The following is a 21,909-nucleotide window of genomic DNA, read 5'->3' as shown; positions in this document are numbered from 1 at the left end:
AAAAGACTGTTTTTCTAGAAAATATATGTGCTATTATCACCAAAAATGTTGTAAATCCAGTATATTGGTTAATATAGCTAGAAGTAGGTATTTAGTTAATTTTAATATATGATATTTACTGTTTGTCTTAATTGAAGAACTATTTGAATTTCAGGATACATTCAGTCGAGCAAAAAATATGGGTTAAAGAATTACAGCAGCCAAGCCAGTCCAAACATTGTGATTGCATTAGCAGGGAATAAAGCAGACTTGGCCAATAAACGAGCTGTGGAATATGAAGTATGCTAATCTTTATAAAATTATATCAATTGAAGCTTGCAATGGTAAAAATAAAAGGCTTAGCTCCAGGATATGGATTTGATTTTTTTTAAGTTTCAAACAAGCTGAAGGATCTTAAATTTTTTTTATGTCAGTGAAAAATATTGAGTTGTCTTTCTGTGAAACATAATTATTGGATATCAACTAAAGCAATTAATGCAACTTGATGTTTGTTTGCAATTGTATGAAAGAAAATTTTGATGAGCTCTTTGCATTTTGAGTTGCCAAGTTGTGTAGCTTCTACTTTGTAACTGAACATTCTAATTTTATAATAATGTGAGATAACAAATAGAAAATATGTTATAGAAAAATTAACATTCTTATAAGATTAGGTATTCTTGTTCGTGCTTCCCTATATATGCAAACTTCTTCATTATGCATGCCACAAACCTTCTGCTTCCCCTTATTGGAATTGAGTGATTGCAACATGTGTTACACACAACTTGTCATGTGTTGCCTCTCCACCAGTAGAAGCATAGCATACATCACATATGACTCCTTTGTGCACTGCTACTGAACTATCACTTCTTTCTTGGCAGAGTTTGTGTTTGGGCGTGCTTTATGTTTATTGCTGCATGTGGTTACTTTTCAATTTTATTTATTCACACAGATTTTTGTATTCATATTTATCAGTTAATTCAAGTTGCTTTATTTCTACACTTGGGTTTGGTGAGACCTTTCCTTAGTTAACCTTACCACTTTGAGGGTTACACCACTGACTAGAGTTTTTACTGGGCCACAGGTGAAGCCTGTAGATAAAAGTTGAACAGCGTAGCATTCAACCTCCTGAAGTATACAAGTACATAAGACCATCATTAGAAAACCTACACCTTGTCAGCCAGCAAAGAACTTTGATCTTCTTTTTTAGCCCTCAGGGTTTGATAGTCATTCTCATTCTTATCTTGGTGTGAGTTTCCTGGATCTAATTTTGTCTTAACAAATTTTTTGTCTCATGTTTGTGCTGTTTTCTCTTTATTGCAGGAACTACCTTCCAAATGTTTGGTTTTCTCCTTCCCATGTTATTCTGGTTTGTTTTGATACGTAAGTTTCACAGTTCAGTGATGGATATAGCATGTCACATCCCTGAGGATTGTTTTTCAAGATCATCCATTAAGCTGTCTCAGGCTATGACATTCTTTTAGACTCTTAAATGCATTTTCACCTCTCTCTTCTTCTAATGGAGTGTAGGTGTTCTTACCACATACCAGTTCCAAGCCAATGAGGTGGTTGACATTGCAAGCACTCTCCTGAATGGGATCCACACAAAGATGGCAATGACCATTCAGTGCAGAGTATGGCAGTGGGGTTCTGCAGGTGTAGATGATATGATGTTCTCTAACATGCATTATACAGTTATTGAGGAGTGAGACATCAAATTGCAGTTCACCTCTTCAATTGGGAATTCTCATCCTACCACTGCTTTGGTGATAGTACTCTGTGGCTTGGTTTTGAATTTAGAGTGAACCAATCAATGTAAGTTATTGTGCAGGTTTCAGGTTGTCTATCTTCCTCCCTTGATTTTCTCCACCTTTGTTGTGTGTCATAGTTTTGTGCACGCCATTGTTCCAGTTCTATTCTTGGCTAGCCCTCATTGTCTCTTTGTACAGGGTTATTCTTGCCATTTAAAGGGTTCTGGTCTGTTCCACAGTTGGGGAGTTGAATGCATGCAGTAGACATCCTTTGATATAAGATGTCAAGTTCATGGATTGATAACTCAGAGATAATCTTTGTGTCATACCTGGGAATTTGAGTGGTACTCCATTCCTTGGTTCTTGAGTTTAAGGTGAAGACAGTACTGTCTTCATCCTACCCTGTGCAGATGTTGGTACTTTATGAGGAGGTTTTGGATGTAGTTGACTCACTGAGTATGGTCCAGAATGTCCTAGCCACTCTGCATTCTGAGGTACATCCTTATCTATTCACTTTTCTCATTGTGGGATTGAGTTACCACATCTTTCTCTGATTAGGATCACTTTTCTACCATGTTCTTCCCCACTTGGATGTGCTCCTTTCTGTTTCTGCCCTCATTTCTTACACATTTCACACATGGATGATGAGTATACCTGGTCAGAAATGGTGTGGTTCCCTCTTCTGATTTTCTGATCTGACTCTCATCTATGAAAGTATCTTTTGGATGATTTTGGAAGTACATCTGTTATTCCCTCACACTGGTCTCTACTAATATTAGTTATAAATTCTAGCTAATCAGGTGAGAAGCGGGAAGAACCATACTGGAAGTTATAATTTTCCTGTGCTAAAATGTATTTCCAGTAGGGTATGTCCCTTCTCTTACACTTCCCACCCTTCCTCACCAGATTATTCTGCCAAACTCAGTGATAGTTTGAAAGAAGTGTATGAAGGAAGTCACATTCATCATATTAGTATACTGTGCTCCTATTGGTTAAGAAGGTGATACATGATGATTTACATGAGAGAGACACTGGAATCACTTGATTCCAATAGGAGGAGAAGAGGGTTTGCATCATGCATAAAGAAAAAAAGATTGCAAATAAGGGTAACATTGAACAAGAATAGCTAATCTTGTGTGAGGAGGGAGGTATCAATTGGAAATATATTTTTAGTGTAGGAAAATTATAACTTTTATTGAGTTAAAATTCCTAAGTTTTCTTTTCATCACAGTATTTCACTGTGTAAACAAACTAAGGTTTCATATTTTCTTTTGTGTTTTAAGCAAAGTACATATGATAAAGGTAAAAGTAAAACAAAACCTTATAACTACCTTAAAAAAATGTATATGTAAGAAACCTACATAAGTACAAACAATGACTGAAACCTTAAAACAAGGGATGTGATTCTAAATATAACAAATCTGACTTCTTGAGTATAACTTTTGAAAATAAAAGTGTGCAATTCTTGTATAATGCAGGTAATTTTGTGCAGAGAAGTGTTAAAGTACAAACCATTAAGTACCTAAAAGTTAGGTAAAATTTATTCTATTTAAATTGCTTACTTAAAACAGTATTGTTAAAACATTCTTTGATAATATTTTTCTTTAGTGGTGAAGTATTTTGAAAAGTTTTGTTTTAATGTTCTAGTAACTGCCTTTGTGTATATGTGTAAAATTCAAAACAAGCATTAATAAATATGTTCTCTTTCATCAGAGGTTTCATGGTGGTGTTTTTAACACAGTCATTCCTTTTGATATAAGTACTAACTGTTTAAATGATTGTTTACTTGATGTGTGTTTGTTGATATATATTTTCTAGGAAGCACAAGCATATGCTGAAGAAAATGGTCTCCTTTTATGGAGACTTCTGAAGACAGCTATGAATGTAAATGATATATTTTTGGCTATAGGTAAGATGAAATAGAACTATTTAATTTTCTAAGTTATGCAGTTGTTATTTTGAAAATATTTCTACTTTTGTTAATGTTCTTTGAATTTGGGCAATGAAGTTAAGAGGGAAAACTGCTGTGCATTTTTTGGTAAAAATGAAATTCACTAAGGTTAAAATTTATTGGCTTGTGGAAAGATGATGTTCTATACTTACAAAATTTCCATTATATTTTATAATGTCTAATTTTGCACTTTTCATTTAGTTGCACTTTATAACAAGTTTTATCAAACAGTTAAAATTAATATCTTTAGTACAAACTAAATATCAAACAATTGTTATTGTTGTAATTAATACCACACAGCACATATTTATGTTGTATATCATAAAATCATAGTAGTATGCTATGAGCATATAGATTTTTTAAAAATATAAACATCTAGTTCATAACTATACTGTAACCAGATTCAAAACTGTAATTACAGTTTTAAAAATATCATTGGGTGTTGTGCTTTAAACTGCTTTGTAACCTACTTTGGAGTGTAGGAAGTTGAAAGCTGTTGATGTCACATTACTGAGTTGACCCAGATCAAAGGATTAAGTAAAGTTTTGATTATTTGCAATAAAAGGCAAACAGATCATCAAACTTGGGTTCTATTTCAGAACAAAATACATGAAAACATTCATAAGAATTCAGCTCATTTTATAACTGGTAGGAAGTAAATCCTTGTATGTATACTCTTATATATGAATTTTCTTGTACACTATAAAGCTGCTTAAGTTTTAAACTGTCCACTGCTTGTGGTATTAGCCAAATAAGCAAATTTTTATGACTGCAATTAAACATGTGTAGTGGTATAAATAAAAATGAGGAACAATAACTTCTAGCAATAGTTTGGGAAGTTTTAAACCAGTTAGGGCCTCATACCAAATTGTAACAGGCTATTTAAGTAATTGTGACTCCCCCTGAATAGTAACTATAAAAATATGGTTTATCATTTACAACACTGAGGGAGTTCATTAATGTTCCAATGGAATGAAGTATTTTGTCGCAGAGTTTTTTTGATGATTTGTTTGAAAATACCATTTAACTGAAAAGAAATTATTTAGAAATAATTTTTATACATTTTTGGAGTTGTTTTTTTTTCCAAGATTAAGCAGTACTCTTTTTAAATTTTATACAGCTAAGAAGTTACCTAAAAATGAACAGTTGGCTAGTGGTTTACCTGGGCATGGAAGACGAGGGGTGGATTTGAGTGAAAACCAACAACAAACCAGCAGTGGATGTTGCAAGTGATGAAAAGTATTGTATTATTCCAGACATGAATTTCCTTTCTTGCATTTGGCCCTGATGTAATGTATATTGGAAAATTGTGTATATACATTTTCCATCTTTAAAAAAGTTGTGGCTCTGAAATAAAAAAGATGACCACACCATTAGTACTCTGTAGGCATAAGCTAAAACAGAAAAGGTTAATTGTAATGTATTATTTCATATTAAAAGAAAACATGTAAAATATAAAATCTTCACTAGCAATCAACATCTATTAAGAAAATGGGAGAAAATCTTTTATAAGTTATAAATTATGGAAAAAAAATTAATCTGATTTATGAAATGTTGTTTGGTTTTGTTTGGTATATAATTTCATTTTTATTTTTCTCACATTTGGTTTTCTTTTGTTGTTGTTGTTGAGATAAATGTATCATAGCCCATCTTAAATATTCAGCTTATGTATCGTATTTCATGAATAAAAAGAAGTAAAGAAAAGTTATGATAGGTTAAAAGATTGTATCAATACTTGTCTGATATATTCTTTGCTGTATATATATATATATATGGTAAATAGGAACATGATAGAGACATTTGAAGCATAATCATACTTTGCTGTATTATCTCAAAAAAATGTAAAAGTTATAGGAAGATTATATTTATAAGTTTATGACATTCATCAGGATAATTCACATAAAATAACTTTCAAATCATGCATAAACAATAAAAGTGTGTTGCTGGCCTTGTGCTTTAATGGATGACAGCTTACTTGCATATTAGTATTATTGTCTTTGTATATGTATATACACAAAGGATCCTTTAATAGATTTAAAATACTAATTATTTTTAGATTTCTGATGGGTTGATATGTGCGATACACCCATGTATACACGCACATTCAAGAAACTAAAAGGTTCTGTTTAATTTTGACAGCTTTATCCATTGACTGGTGATAAGCTACAATTAAAAACTTAATATTTGACAGAAGACAAGAATAGTTGCATTATTATTCTTGGTATTCAAGGAATGTTAAAAAGCTAATGTTCTGTAATCACAATTCAGTTTATATCAAACAATGTTTAGTCCTTTTAAAAACTATTTTGATAATATTTCATAGTTATGCAAAATAATCAAGCCAATTATATGTTTTAAAGTTCTAGTTTGTAAAGTATCTGTGACTGGAATGAAAGTACATAGTATAAGGTTTTTATGTATGTGTGTGTGTGTGTATTATAATATAAGGATAATAATTCTGATAAATAGGTCTTTTTACAATTATATAGTTTAATTTGTCAGTGTCATTCACTAAAAAAAGTAACTCTTCTTTATGTATCTAAAAAACCATCATTATAAAGGGATGCAAAATCTTCTTTCAACCAAAAATATTGTAGAAACATAACTGCATATATACATGCAACTTATCATTTTGTAAGCATAGTTCCATATCTTAATTTAAAAATGCTTTTATTTCCTAAAAAATTGATTTTTTATGTTTATTTTTTTCAGCATACAGTAAAAAAAACTTGCTTTTGTGTATTTTATGTCAGTTTTTTAGAAAGTGTACTTGATTAGAGATGTGTGTGTTTATACACACACAGCTAGCCATGAAATTAGTATTTTAACTGCATGATTTGTAATTTTAGACAAAATCTAGATCTCAGTTAATGAATTAAATATACAATTCTTTCGAAACATGTTATGTACAACACTGCAATATAGTTTGTGTTTTTTTACATGATCAAAACTTGAAAATCATTATTTGGTGTTATGAAGTCTTGGAACATTTTGATAATCAAAACACTTCATTTACTGTTTGTTTGTTTTGTATGACTTATGACAAAATAACATTATTGGTGTAAAGGTGGAACTTAAAGAATATACAATGTTAATTTTGAAATTAATGAAAATGAAAATTGTTCAAGTATCTGAGACTAGTGTTTTATTTCTCTGTAGGTTTGTAAAATAAAATTCATTTTTTAGCTGAAGGTCAAATAGAAGTGCACTGTCAATATTATTAAGAATAATACTAGGAATAACTGTTCATGTGTTTGAATATGACACATACATTATTTTCCATTCAACACTCTTTTGGACATGGTTTACAAAATTTATGTAAATAAGAATTTTTGTTTTCATATATGATTATTTAAAACTAGCAAATTAAATGATGCGTCTTTAAATACATAACCATACTTTTATATTTTTGAGTTTCCTTGTTCTGCACAGACAATAAGAATAGAATGATTTTGATTGTAAAATATTTTGGGTGTTAAATGCAGTAAAAGCAAGAAAAAAACCACATGTAATTGTAAGTCCTGTTAATAGTAAACATGGGCTTGTGTTCCAGCAACAGTGTTTTGTATCTAACTAAAATTATGCAAGTTTGATTAAAAGTATAGATATTGTATTCTTCATAGATATTGTATTCCCATACTTTGTTAATTTTGAAATGGGAAATGTGTGAGTAACTTTATTGTATTCAATAACATAAAATCAATATATTTTGTGTACTTGTTTCTTAACATTCCCTGAACTAATACCAATGATTACAAATTACTGTTGTAGGACTATTACTCTTTCATCTTCAGTTGAAAGCTCACAGTAAACTTAATACTGATGATGATATAAACACATTTTCATAGAATTGTGATATTAAAAACATTATTAAAGTAATTTAACAATTAGAATCTGTATATTGATTAAATATAATCTTTAAAATGAAATGGCGTGAGTCTCATTGAGGATTGAAATAGTTTTTCTGTTAATTAACAAACCTACATGTTTATTGGTTCCTAAAGAAAGTATTGTAAAAGCTAGTGGTTATAAAGAAATGTCATGTATTTGTCTTTGTAGTAAGTGAAGTAAAATAAAAGTGTTTTTTTCAACAAAAACGTTTTTGTTAATATTTAAAATCAAAGCAACCAAAAGACCAATTTTATAATGAAAATTGTATATCAATATATTTTATTGCACATCATATATTTTCTAAATTTTAGTTTTAATCCTGATTGAATTTAGACATTTCTAAATATACTTGTATAATTATACATCTAAATGTAGTAACAAATGGTTTTTACAATTATTTGAGTGGCCCAGCATGCCCAGGCGGTAAATGCACTTGACATGTAATCCGAGGGTCGTGGGTTCAAATCCTCATCACACCAAACATGCTTGCCATTTCAGCTATTCGTTGGAGAAAAAGTAGCCCGAGAGGTGGTTGGTGATGACTAGCTGTCTTCCCTCTATTTTACACTGCTAAATTAGGGATGGCTAGCACAGATAGCCCTCGTGTAGTTTGGCTTGAAATTCAAAACAAACTAAACAATTATTTGAGGCATTTTGTGTTCACATAAAAACAATTTGGAAATTGGCATGAAAAATATATTGTTATTAGTTAAAGTGCTACTACAACAAGGCATACTTAACTGTGATAGGTACTGCAGAAGTTTGTGTTGGAGTAGTGGGCTATGTTTTCTAGAAATGAACTTGGTTCAAAAACTACTTATTCAACAGTACTCTTAATGTAAGAATGCTGTAACTGTTGTGCATTTAATAAGAGGCATTTTAAACTTTAATTTCAGTTAATCACTGTAAAGTGAAGAATAAAAGACTCAAATGTTCTTTTTGCAACCAGAACGACTCACTTTATCAAAGTGTTTGTGTGTGTGTGTATGATGTACTTGTTAGCATATCAGACTGAGGGTTCCAGCATCTCGGGTTTGAAATGTGCTGCTTCAGAAATTTTCTTTTCAGTATTATGTTGTAGGTGCATTATAGGAGTAAAAGTCAGATGGAAGATGTTGCTGACTGGTTTCATGTCCTCAGAAGCATAAAATGAAGATTTATGCCTTAGAGACCTCTGACCTGTCCGTTTTACCCTTTGTGTATATAAGGTGTTCAAGTGAACAAACTCTTAAGTCAGACCAGTCTTTGATTAAATTTTTTGTTCCACCAGATAATTTTACTTATCCAAGGAAAACTTGTATAATAATAATAATAAAAAAAAATATTAGTTTTATCATCTTTCTTACACCCAAACAAGTCACAGAAAATTATGCTGTTCTAAATGGGAATTACTAGTAAACTAATTTCAAATTAAGCTTCACATACTTATAGGCACAGATTGTGAAGTTAGTGCAAAGACTGGATAATTAGGTTATTTCCAACAACTTTAACTTAACCTGCATAAAATTAACCCAATTTTTGAATTAATTTCAATAGGTCCATATCCATACAAGCACATGTAAATATTTCAAATGTTAATGTTACAGAAAGTGTGGAATGATAACGTATTCTAACTTTAAAATATTGCAGGAAAGCTGCTTTCAAGTGGAATCCCTCTCAGTGTGGATTCCTGTACATGGTGAGGGGACCTCCCAGGGGAAGGTTCTGTTCTTTCAGTTTATCTTCTCTGGGATCTAAACATCCACCCATGTTTGCTGTGCATGGCAACCTGTGAAGGGGAGGAAAGAATCCTGGTGGTTGAGGAGTCCAACCCAAACACACCACTTTGGCCTTGAATTCCTGTAGACGGGCGGCCTTGAGATGGCCCCCTTGGGTCAATCGTCTGGTCCACTCGGGCTAGGGTCAACCAAGTACCAATGTTGGATGTTCTCCACAGGTGTTGTGGATATTATATCTGATGCTGGTGTTTGGGTACAGTGCTCACTAAACCCTGGCATTCCTGCAGTGTCGTTGTTTGGCATTGTGGTGCATCCCTTCATAAGGCTCTGTGGTGGGTGGGGTCAGTGGACACTGAGATTTCCCTTTCTTTATTATGGATACTCCAATTAAAAATTTTAATAAAATAGTGTAAAAACAGTCTATAGGTAAACAACAACATCTTGAAGATTCTGAGCAGCAATCCTCACCATCTGTACCACCTGTTGTACCTAATTTTCTTATATTGCATTCATTTCCAGACAAATCTTTAGGGTAATGTCTCTCTCTTTCATTCAGAAGGGACTGGAGGGACTTGCTGACTCTCCAAAGTCAGTAAAGATCTGGTGACATATTGGTGGAAACATCTGCATTTCAACACAGTGTAGTCTTCTTGCATTCAAAGGCAATTGGGGATTTACCTATTGAGGTTACACCTCATGCTACTTTGAATTCATCATGAGGAGTTATTGTTGAGAGGGATTTGGAGAACATCCCAGAGTTAGAGATTCTCGCTGGTTTCTCCATCCAAGGAGTTTCTGCAGTGAGGCGTATATCTGCTTGCAAAGATGAAATTATGGTGCCGACAAATGTTTTCATTCTCACGTTTACGTCACCACATCTGCCTGCGACCATCAAGGCAGGCTATGTTAACTGCAGAAAATGGCCATACATTCCAAACTCTTTCCAATGTTTCCAGTGTCAATGGTTCGGTCACTAGAAGACGTCATGTTGTGGTTCCTTGACGTGTACTTGTATCAAGGACCGTGATGCCTAATAGTGTGAAACAGACCCTCATTGCATCAATTGCAATGGCTGTCACCCATCCTACTTTCGTTCTTGCCCTGAATGGTTGGAAGAAAAAGAGGTGTTGTTTGAACTACCCATTAGTCATCCTGACGAGTTATTATTAAAGTTTGCTACAAGTCTTTTAAAACTTTTATTACTTTATTTTTTGAAAATGGCCATAACATCAAATAACTTGGAATCAGGACTGGAAAGACCAACTTCAGGTGACTGATGGTGGTTTTTGTACTTACCTGTTAGTCTTCCAGGCAAGTTATGATAATTACAATTATGCTATAAAAAGTCCTTTTCAACTTGTGTTACTGTAGTTTTTCTCTTAACGTTGTAGACTAGATGTAAACATTGGTTTTATGCTAGTTATGTTTTTTTAAACTTTGTTTTGTTTTGCTTTAATTTCCTTTTATGCATTTTACTAAATTTACTTTAATTTTAACTTTTTACCTGATATTTGGTGCAGATAGCCTAGCTGCTTTGTGCCATAAAACACCAAATCAACCAACCAAGTGGGATCAAACAACTGTAGCTCAGGCAGGATTCCCATACTGGTATCTTTTTATAATAAGCTCTATGTTTTCTGATCTTCAAGGTAATATCTACTTCATACATTATTAATGACAGATTCATCATAGTCTCAGATTTAATTCCCTTCTTTTCCAGAGGAGTTTCCTTTCATTTTCTTTCATCCTTTAGAAACAGTTTCATTAATGTGTCATTTTAAATTACAGCTGAAACACCTTCTGGTCTTTAGTTCCTGCAAACATGCTCACTCTTTTAGGTTTCAGGACATTATATTGTGATGGTATATTCTACTGTTTATTGGTAAAGAAAATAACTGAGTGGTGATGAGTAGCTGCTTTCCCTCTAGTTTGTTACTGCTAAATTAATGATGGCAGGTGCAGATACCCTTCATGTACCATTGAACAAAATTCAAACTAAACCTATAGTTCTTGATAATATACTCTTTTTTTTTTTTTAAGTTGCAGTTGAAACACCTACTATCGCATGGTTTCCCTTTTCCATCCTGAGTTAACAGTCGTCTAAAGACTTCATGAGAGAAGTTGGATGTATCGATATTATTTGATCACATAAATTTATGATTCCTAGATGGTGAATTCAATTGATTCAATATTCACTACCAACTAGACAGCTTTCTTTAAAAATGTAAACCTACTTTGCATACCCTTGTCTACTATGTCACATATAAATGTGCCACTTTTCAACTATTTCATCATTTCAAGTGAATCGTGGGTAAGAAACGTAGACAAACCTTTACACATATAATGAAAGTTTAGTTAAGTTCTAATCTTTGCTCCATATTCTGCTAGTGAACTTTTGTTTTAGAAACTTTCCTTAGGTATGTCATGCTAAACCTTTTTGACAAGACAGTCACAAATAGTTGATTTGGCTGTTGGCTGACATATTACTTAATTTTGTTGAGCTTGGCAACAAAATGGAAGGCTTTATGTTTGGTACTTCATCTATTCACTTCAGAAATTATTTGAAACATAGCATTATATACCTCCTATGATATGTTTTCTATTGTAAGCTGTTGGTTTTTCAACAGAGCAGTGTTGTTGAACTGACCAGCTAATCTCTGTAACTGAGTTGGATAATGATATAACTTGTAGTCCAAGAAGGTTGTGTAATCATAGATGACATATCAGTAGAATTGACAGGTGTAGGCCAGATGGTTTCTTCCATTTCTTATTTCATAGGTGATGTTGCTTGGGGTTAAGATTCTCAAGAACGTACCAAAAGAGGTATGAACAATTTTGTCTTTTGCTTTACAGTTTTATTTTCCATATGTTTTATCCTGTCTTTATTCTTTTTGACACCAGTGGTTTTGCTGTTATAATATGTACATCATAAATATCTTTCATACTACTTCAAGTCTATTATCAAAATCTTTCTGTACTCCATAAAAGTTTTACACTTTACATTTTTATTATACTTTCTCTGTACATCTCCTATAACTTTTTTATCTTATTTTCAAACAATTTTTTGTCCTTAATTCTTATTTAAATATTAATTTGTTCTTGTAATTCTTCAAATATTTTGATCTTCTGTTAACCATCGTCAACTTTTTCAAGATCTTTCTTTAATATTTGTAATTTTCCTTTAATTTTATATCGGGATCTTTGAATCCTCTGTCTGTTTTTATAACTCTGCATCTTCTTTTAGATCTTTTATAATATTCTGTTTCAGAGTTTTATTACTTCCACTGTTGCGTTATTTCCTCCAACTGTTCAATCACACTTTAAACATGTTACCATCGTGAAATCAAACAGTTCAGTTTAGATTTTATTTCAGCCAAAGCAGCTCTACTGGCACCTCTGTTGTAATGGTTTGTATCATTGTATGTGTTCTTTGTGATTATTCAATAAAACTAGTACAAAGTACAGTTTACTAAATGAAATGGAAAACATTTTATTTGTTTAGTTGAATGTTTCATAACCTACAGTTTCACAAACTAAAGACAACCAATAGATAGGCATAACTCACAAATAAAAGTAAATAGCCATGTACTTATTAATTTTCCTCCTGTACCTCCAGCATTAATACAAAACTGGATCAAAACACACTTGCTAATTCAGTACAGATTTGTAAAATGTTATAGATGCATCAACTAAAAGATCAATGATTAACTAACTAATTTTATATGCTACAATATTTTCACAAGTCGCTAGAATATTCTATACATTACATCCATTCTAGAAACTTGGGAAATTTCTTTGTGCATCATTCCACAAGTACCACTAACAAACTTTATAAAATGTATTAATTATCAGAAAACATAGTCTATAACAGTGTAATATTCCCCTGTAAAACTAAGTCCCCTAAGAATGAGGTTGATCCCCTGTATAAAAAAATATTTGACCAGAAAGTATTTCTGATTAACTATGTTCAAAGAAATACAAGTGTACATACAGTGAAAACACTCTTTATTTAATAATACAAAGGACACTTGCTTTAACTGAAAAGTGTTAACTCATAAAAAACAGGATAAAAGCTTCCTGATACATTAAAACTGTTTCAAGATAGATTACAAAGTTGAATGCTAATTGGTTTTATGATGAAGACAGAGAAATACAGCTGAGGCTAGAGAATGTTCATTATTTTATAGTTATAAAGATTTGGAGCCTTATCCAATCACGTCATTAGAGTCCACATTACAATATTTTATCTGTGTTATCTGTGAATCCTGCAGTGTAATTCACATTACAACAAGCTTTGTTGTAAGATTTTCACATCCAAAGCACACCACTCCTTCCTGATGTTTCATAGTTCCTCTAGTGTAAGAGGATATCATAGTTTACTGCCTGAAATTTCATTAATTTGACCACACATAATTCTATAGGTGCTGTATCTGGTAATCTGACATGTATGTCTTCTTTGTGTTAATATCCATTTCATTCTCTATTTACTTGACGAGTGATGAGGGTATGAATGATAGCCTGGTTAATGAGTCCATACCCATTTGGCCTGATTCCCAGGCAGAGATACTTCTTGGGTTTGTTTTTCATTGTTGCCTGGGACACATGGATGGATTTTGTTGTTGATTCCTACATTCGAGGATTCTTAAAAGTTATAAAGATGCCACATATTACGTAATATGACTGAGTTACAATTCCTTACAGGGTTTCTTTATGTATGGTTTGGGTTCCCCAAAGTCAACCTTATTCTTTTTTCTAATGCCATTAATTACAAGGAAACCTCTGTCTTAAACATTCTAAGTCTCTCACTTGAACACATCTTTATGATCTATGAGTATAAATATTTTTTTATGAGAAAGAGTTGTTGATATCCTTCCAAAACAGTTTTCAGTGGCATCATACAATGTACAAAACATCAATGTCAAAATGTATTTCATGTGTCACTCCACCATGACATTATATAAGCTGTGTTTTTGTAACTTGCCTTGAACAAATGCTTTGTCTTACATAAAACAAAAACATATTGTTAGTCATCAACAATACCTTGAACAAATGCTTTGTCTTGCATATAACAAAACATATTATTGTTAGTCATCAACAATACCTTGAACAAATACTTTGTCTCACATATAGCAAAAGCATATTGTTGTTAGTCATCACCAGTACCTCGAACAATGCTTTAAAGGTAACCAAACTAAGAATTTTACAAAACTTTAAAATCAAAAGTATTAATGTGACCAAATCTTTATCTTTATTATATATAACAATTTAAACATCTCGCTACTCATTTAACACAATTTTATAAAAGTTTCGCTATGAAACCCGATCCAAGGTGAGTAAGCTGAGGTGAAATATAGATGAAGCATATTGGATATACATATTCTCTGTAATCTTCCATCTGTGTAGCAACATACAAATCGGGATGGTGTTAATAGAGAAGAATTTAAGAACATCCAGAAAGTGTTTATGCAACATTTACTCCATATCTACTGCACGCATTAAGAAGGACAACAGCACCCAAAAAACAATATATTTGATTAGGGCTGCAGCCTGGACACAAATACTACTGATAAGCTTAAGAAGCTTACCATCAGTACCTCCGAAGAACAAGAAAAGTAGAAACCTCCAAAAGCAATTAACAGATGGCAGTGGTCTGTTCAATAACTCTGCAGGTGAGACTATCAGCTACAATGAAATAAATAAATTAAAATAGGGAAGAAGGAGTATCTAGCATTTACTATGTAAAGGACATTTGCTAACTATTTGCCCATGTTACAGTTGATTCACATCATTCAATAACACTTCAACATCCTGAATAGGTATCTAAATTCCAAAGATGTATCTCGTCATCAAGAAGTAAATACGAAACAGTTTATTGTCATGCACAAACTTTAATAATTTACTAATTTTACTTCTTTCGATATCAACTTTAGTCCATTATTATAAAAGTGTTGAAGCAACAAAGATAAATGATGTATATTTATTTGTTTGGACTAAAGTTTGATGCTATTTTAACTGAAAAAATAGCATATTCAATATTCTAAATCCTCCACTAAGTTTGAATAAGAATTGCCAGTCGTACACTGACATTACCAATTCAACTAAGTAATGTAAGATTTAGACAGTAAAGACGATTGTCTATAATCCATGGCGTTAAATATATAATACTGTTAATTTGTGTTGTGTGAAATAAAGATTATTTTCATTGTTTATTACACTTGTGTCTGGTTAAAATGTGCATTAGTTGGTGTGCATGGATTTGCATATCAATAGCTAAGAAACGCCCTCACATATCACAAAAGTGATATAATAACATGTAAAGGTGTTACAACACTATCAAAAATTAGATTTCATCTACTTTCAAAGACAAATGAAAGGTAAATCACTGGTGAAGCATCAAAATTTTATTAATCTTCATATTTAGAACATCAGAAACTAAGTAAAAGTGCTTGAGTTCAGCAAACAGTTAATATTTTATATGTCTCTTTTTTGCTTTAATAACTGCAAACAATCTTTCAGGCATTGTTGCAAAATATTTGATTAAAGTGTCCTTTGGGATTGTGCTCTAATTGTCTCTTATACACTTCAATAAAATTTCTTTGAAGTAACTTCTGATTTTTCAAGTTTTGATCTATCACGTCCCCTATCTGCTTAATTCGATTGAGAATGGCTGTGGGAGCCACTGTATCATTTAAATGACTCCAGCAGTTTCTTTCTTATCTAGGTAATTTCTGCATGGTTGAAAGAGTGTTTGGGATCATTATCTTCTTGGTAGTAGAATTATTTATTAACAGTACATAAAACCAATGGGTATACCATGATGAATCAGTATCTGATGGTACTTGTGCTGGTCATTATTCCATCTATTTTGCAAATATTTCCTGCCGCTTAGAATTAAAACACCCACAAACTATCACATTGTCTCCCACAATGAATTTTTCACTATTCTTCCACTGGACGTACAACCTAAATTTTAACCAAATATTTCAAATTTGGACTCATCCGTCAAAACACCCTTTTCCAATCACCAATTGTACTGTTTAGAAAATTTAAGGCTCTAGAAAATACTTGGAGATCGAAGTAAAGGTTTTTAACTGCTACACGACTTAATATTCTATTCTCATTGAATCTCCTTGTTACTGTAGATTGGACATTTTTCCATCATTTGGTACATGGTCGTTAGTCTTCTTTCTATTCCGATAACTCAATGATATTGAGTTAACGTGTTCTTGTTCTTCCTTTCCGATATTCAAGTTTACCTGTCTCACTTTTATGATCTAAGGTATTTGACAGTGTTGGGGAGCATTTCAAGTCCACAGCAGTATTTTGGAGAGTCCAGCTTTCACCACTTAAAGATTTTATGTGAATTCTCAGCTCTATTAATAATTCTCTACGCTTTTTTGGGCTGTGCCATGGAATCGAGGTTCTAACTCATCCACCTTATTCTGCAGACCTTTCCCATACAGATTTTCATTTTTGTCAAGCACTTTGACAACTTTTTGAACAATAAACTCTTTCAAAACCAGGCAGCTGCAGAAGAAGTTAAAAACCTTATAACTACCTTAAAAAAATGTATATGTAAGAAACCTACATAAGTACAAACAATGACTGAAACCTTAAAACAAGGGATGTGATTCTAAATATAACAAATCTGACTTCTTGAGTATAACTTTTGAAAATAAAAGTGTGCAATTCTTGTATAATGCAGGTAATTTTGTGCAGAGAAGTGTTAAAGTACAAACCATTAAGTACCTAAAAGTTAGGTAAAATTTATTCTATTTAAATTGCTTACTTAAAAACAGTATTGTTAAAACATTCTTTGATAATATTTTTCTTTAGTGGTGAAGTATTTTGAAAAAGTTTTGTTTTAATGTTCTAGTAACTGCCTTTGTGTATATGTGTAAAATTCAAAACAAGCATTAATAAATATGTTCTCTTTCATCAGAGGTTTCATGGTGGTGTTTTTAACACAGTCATTCCTTTTTGATATAAGTACTAACTGTTTAAATGATTGTTTACTTGATGTGTGTTTGTTGATATATATTTTCTAGGAAGCACAAGCATATGCTGAAGAAAATGGTCTCCTTTTTATGGAGACTTCTGCGAAGACAGCTATGAATGTAAATGATATATTTTTGGCTATAGGTAAGATGAAATAGAACTATTTAATTTTCTAAGTTATGCAGTTGTTATTTTGAAAATATTTCTACTTTGTTAATGTTCTTTGAATTTGGGCAATGAAGTTAAGAGGGAAAACTGCTGTGCATTTTTTGGTAAAAATGAAATTCACTAAGGTTAAAATTTATTGGCTTGTGGAAAGATGATGTTCTATACTTACAAAATTTCCATTATATTTTATAATGTCTAATTTTGCACTTTTCATTTAGTTGCACTTTATAACAAGTTTTATCAAACAGTTAAAATTAATATCTTTAGTACAAACTAAATATCAAACAATTGTTATTGTTGTAATTAATACCACACAGCACATATTTATGTTGTATATCATAAAATCATAGTAGTATGCTATGAGCATATAGATTTTTAAAAATATAAACATCTAGTTCATAACTATACTGTAACCAGATTCAAAACTGTAATTACAGTTTTAAAAATATCATTGGGTGTTGTGCTTTAAACTGCTTTGTAACCTACTTTGGAGTGTAGGAAGTTGAAAGCTGTTGATGTCACATTACTGAGTTGACCCAGATCAAAGGATTAAGTAAAGTTTTGATTATTTGCAATAAAAGGCAAACAGATCATCAAACTTGGGTTCTATTTCAGAACAAAATACATGAAAACATTCATAAGAATTCAGCTCATTTTATAACTGGTAGGAAGTAAATCCTTGTATGTATACTCTTATATATGAATTTTCTTGTACACTATAAAGCTGCTTAAGTTTTAAACTGTCCACTGCTTGTGGTATTAGCCAAATAAGCAAATTTTTATGACTGCAATTAAACATGTGTAGTGGTATAAATAAAAATGAGGAACAATAACTTCTAGCAATAGTTTGGGAAGTTTTAAACCAGTTAGGGCCTCATACCAAATTGTAACAGGCTATTTAAGTAATTGTGACTCCCCTGAATAGTAACTATAAAAATATGGTTTATCATTTACAACACTGAGGGAGTTCATTAATGTTCCAATGGAATGAAGTATTTTGTCGCAGAGTTTTTTGATGATTTGTTTGAAAATACCATTTAACTGAAAAGAAATTATTTAGAAATAATTTTATACATTTTGAGTTGTTTTTTTCCAAGATTAAGCAGTACTCTTTTTAAATTTTATACAGCTAAGAAGTTACCTAAAAATGAACAGTTGGCTAGTGGTTTACCTGGGCATGGAAGACGAGGGGTGGATTTGAGTGAAAACCAACAACAAACCAGCAGTGGATGTTGCAAGTGATGAAAAGTATTGTATTATTCCAGACATGAATTTCCCTTTCTTGCATTTGGCCCTGATGTAATGTATATTGGAAAATTGTGTATATACATTTTCCATCTTTAAAAAAAGTTGTGGCTCTGAAATAAAAAAGATGACCACACCATTAGTACTCTGTAGGCATAAGCTAAAACAGAAAAGGTTAATTGTAATGTATTATTTCATATTAAAAGAAAACATGTAAAATATAAAATCTTCACTAGCAATCAACATCTATTAAGAAAATGGGAGAAAATCTTTTATAAGTTATAAATTATGGAAAAAAAATTAATCTGATTTATGAAATGTTGTTTGGTTTTGTTTGGTATATAATTTCATTTTTATTTTTCTCACATTTGGTTTTCTTTTGTTGTTGTTGTTGAGATAAATGTATCATAGCCCATCTTAAATATTCAGCTTATGTATCGTATTTCATGAATAAAAAGAAGTAAAGAAAAGTTATGATAGGTTAAAAGATTGTATCAATACTTGTCTGATATATTCTTTGCTGTATATATATATATATATGGTAAATAGGAACATGATAGAGACATTTGAAGCATAATCATACTTTGCTGTATTATCTCAAAAAAATGTAAAAGTTATAGGAAGATTATATTTATAAGTTTATGACATTCATCAGGATAATTCACATAAAATAACTTTCAAATCATGCATAAACAATAAAAGTGTGTTGCTGGCCTTGTGCTTTAATGGATGACAGCTTACTTGCATATTAGTATTATTGTCTTTGTATATGTATATACACAAAGGATCCTTTAATAGATTTAAAAATACTAATTATTTTTAGATTTCTGATGGGTTGATATGTGCGATACACCCATGTATACACGTACATTCAAGAAACTAAAAGGTTCTGTTTAATTTTGACAGCTTTATCCATTGACTGGTGATAAGCTACAATTAAAACTTAATATTTGACAGAAGACAAGAATAGTTGCATTATTATTCTTGGTATTCAAGGAATGTTAAAAAGCTAATGTTCTGTAATCACAATTCAGTTTATATCAAACAATGTTTAGTCCTTTTAAAAACTATTTTGATAATATTTCATAGTTATGCAAAATAATCAAGCCAATTATATGTTTTAAAGTTCTAGTTTGTAAAGTATCTGTGACTGGAATGAAAGTACATAGTATAAGGTTTTTATGTATGTGTGTGTGTGTGTATTATAATATAAGGATAATAATTCTGATAAATAGGTCTTTTTACAATTATATAGTTTAATTTGTCAGTGTCATTCACTAAAAAAAGTAACTCTTCTTTATGTATCTAAAAAACCATCATTATAAAGGGATGCAAAATCTTCTTTCAACCAAAAATATTGTAGAAACATAACTGCATATATACATGCAACTTATCATTTTGTAAGCATAGTTCCATATCTTAATTTAAAAATGCTTTTATTTCCTAAAAAATTGATTTTTTATGTTTATTTTTTCAGCATACAGTAAAAAAACTTGCTTTTGTGTATTTTATGTCAGTTTTTTAGAAAGTGTACTTGATTAGAGATGTGTGTGTTTATACACACACAGCTAGCCATGAAATTAGTATTTTAACTGCATGATTTGTAATTTTAGACAAAATCTAGATCTCAGTTAATGAATTAAATATACAATTCTTTCGAAACATGTTATGTACAACACTGCAATATAGTTTGTGTTTTTTTACATGATCAAAACTTGAAAATCATTATTTGGTGTTATGAAGTCTTGGAACATTTTGATAATCAAAACACTTCATTTACTGTTTGTTTGTTTTGTATGACTTATGACAAAATAACATTATTGGTGTAAAGGTGGAACTTAAAGAATATACAATGTTAATTTTGAAATTAATGAAAATGAAAATTGTTCAAGTATCTGAGACTAGTGTTTTATTTCTCTGTAGGTTTGTAAAAATAAAATTCATTTTTAGCTGAAGGTCAAATAGAAGTGCACTGTCAATATTATTAAGAATAATACTAGAATAACTGTTCATGTGTTTGAATATGACACATACATTATTTTCCATTCAACACTCTTTTGGACATGGTTTACAAAATTTATGTAAATAAGAATTTTGTTTTCATATATGATTATTTAAAACTAGCAAATTAAATGATGCGTCTTTAAATACATAACCATACTTTTATATTTTTGAGTTTCCTTGTTCTGCACAGACAATAAGAATAGAATGATTTTGATTGTAAAATATTTTGGGTGTTAAATGCAGTAAAAGCAAGAAAAAAACCACATGTAATTGTAAGTCCTGTTAATAGTAAACATGGGCTTGTGTTCCAGCAACAGTGTTTTGTATCTAACTAAAATTATGCAAGTTTGATTAAAAGTATAGATATTGTATTCTTCATAGATATTGTATTCCCATACTTTGTTAATTTTGAAATGGGAAATGTGTGAGTAACTTTATTGTATTCAATAACATAAAATCAATATATTTTGTGTACTTGTTTCTTAACATTCCCTGAACTAATACCAATGATTACAAATTACTGTTGTAGGACTATTACTCTTTCATCTTCAGTTGAAAGCTCACAGTAAACTTAATACTGATGATGATATAAACACATTTTCATAGAATTGTGATATTAAAAAACATTATTAAAGTAATTTAACAATTAGAATCTGTATATTGATTAAATATAATCTTTAAAATGAAATGGCGTGAGTCTCATTGAGGATTGAAATAGTTTTTCTGTTAATTAACAAACCTACATGTTTATTGGTTCCTAAAGAAAGTATTGTAAAAGCTAGTGGTTATAAAGAAATGTCATGTATTTGTCTTTGTAGTAAGTGAAGTAAAATAAAAGTGTTTTTTTCAACAAAAACGTTTTTGTTAATATTTAAAAATCAAAGCAACCAAAAGACCAATTTTATAATGAAAATTGTATATCAATATATTTTATTGCACATCATATATTTTCTAAATTTTTAGTTTTTAATCCTGATTGAATTTAGACATTTCTAAATATACTTGTATAATTATACATCTAAATGTAGTAACAAATGGTTTTTACAATTATTTGAGTGGCCCAGCATGCCCAGGCGGTAAATGCACTTGACATGTAATCCGAGGGTCGTGGGTTCAAATCCTCATCACACCAAACATGCTTGCCATTTCAGCTATTCGTTGGAGAAAAAGTAGCCCGAGAGGTGGTTGGTGATGACTAGCTGTCTTC

General features: G+C 31.1%; 1 protein-coding gene and 1 long non-coding RNA gene across 2 annotated transcripts in view; both read left to right on the top strand.

Moving 5' to 3' along the window:
• The window catches only part of LOC143250384 (ras-related protein Rab-5C-like), a 24,902-nt gene extending 3,344 nt beyond the window's left edge, over positions 1-21,558 (top strand). The window contains exons 2-4 of the mRNA XM_076500829.1: positions 155-279; positions 17,336-17,429; positions 18,583-21,558. Coding sequence (XP_076356944.1) covers positions 155-279; positions 17,336-17,429; positions 18,583-18,695 — 332 coding nt within the window. The 3' untranslated portion in view covers positions 18,696-21,558. The remainder of the gene's footprint in view (positions 1-154; positions 280-17,335; positions 17,430-18,582) is intronic.
• LOC143251241 (uncharacterized) lies at positions 3,388-7,775 on the top strand. Its single transcript, XR_013028545.1, has 2 exons — positions 3,388-3,636; positions 4,799-7,775. It is a non-coding gene; the product is annotated as an uncharacterized LOC143251241 (long non-coding RNA).
• Positions 21,559-21,909: the final 351 nt, after the last annotated feature.

Source organism: Tachypleus tridentatus, chromosome 5 (assembly GCF_004210375.1).
Source record: "Tachypleus tridentatus isolate NWPU-2018 chromosome 5, ASM421037v1, whole genome shotgun sequence".
Taxonomy (NCBI): Eukaryota; Metazoa; Arthropoda; class Merostomata; order Xiphosura; family Limulidae; genus Tachypleus; species Tachypleus tridentatus.
Note: the sequence above shows the minus strand (reverse complement) of the source record. Positions and strands in the feature narration are given on the sequence as shown.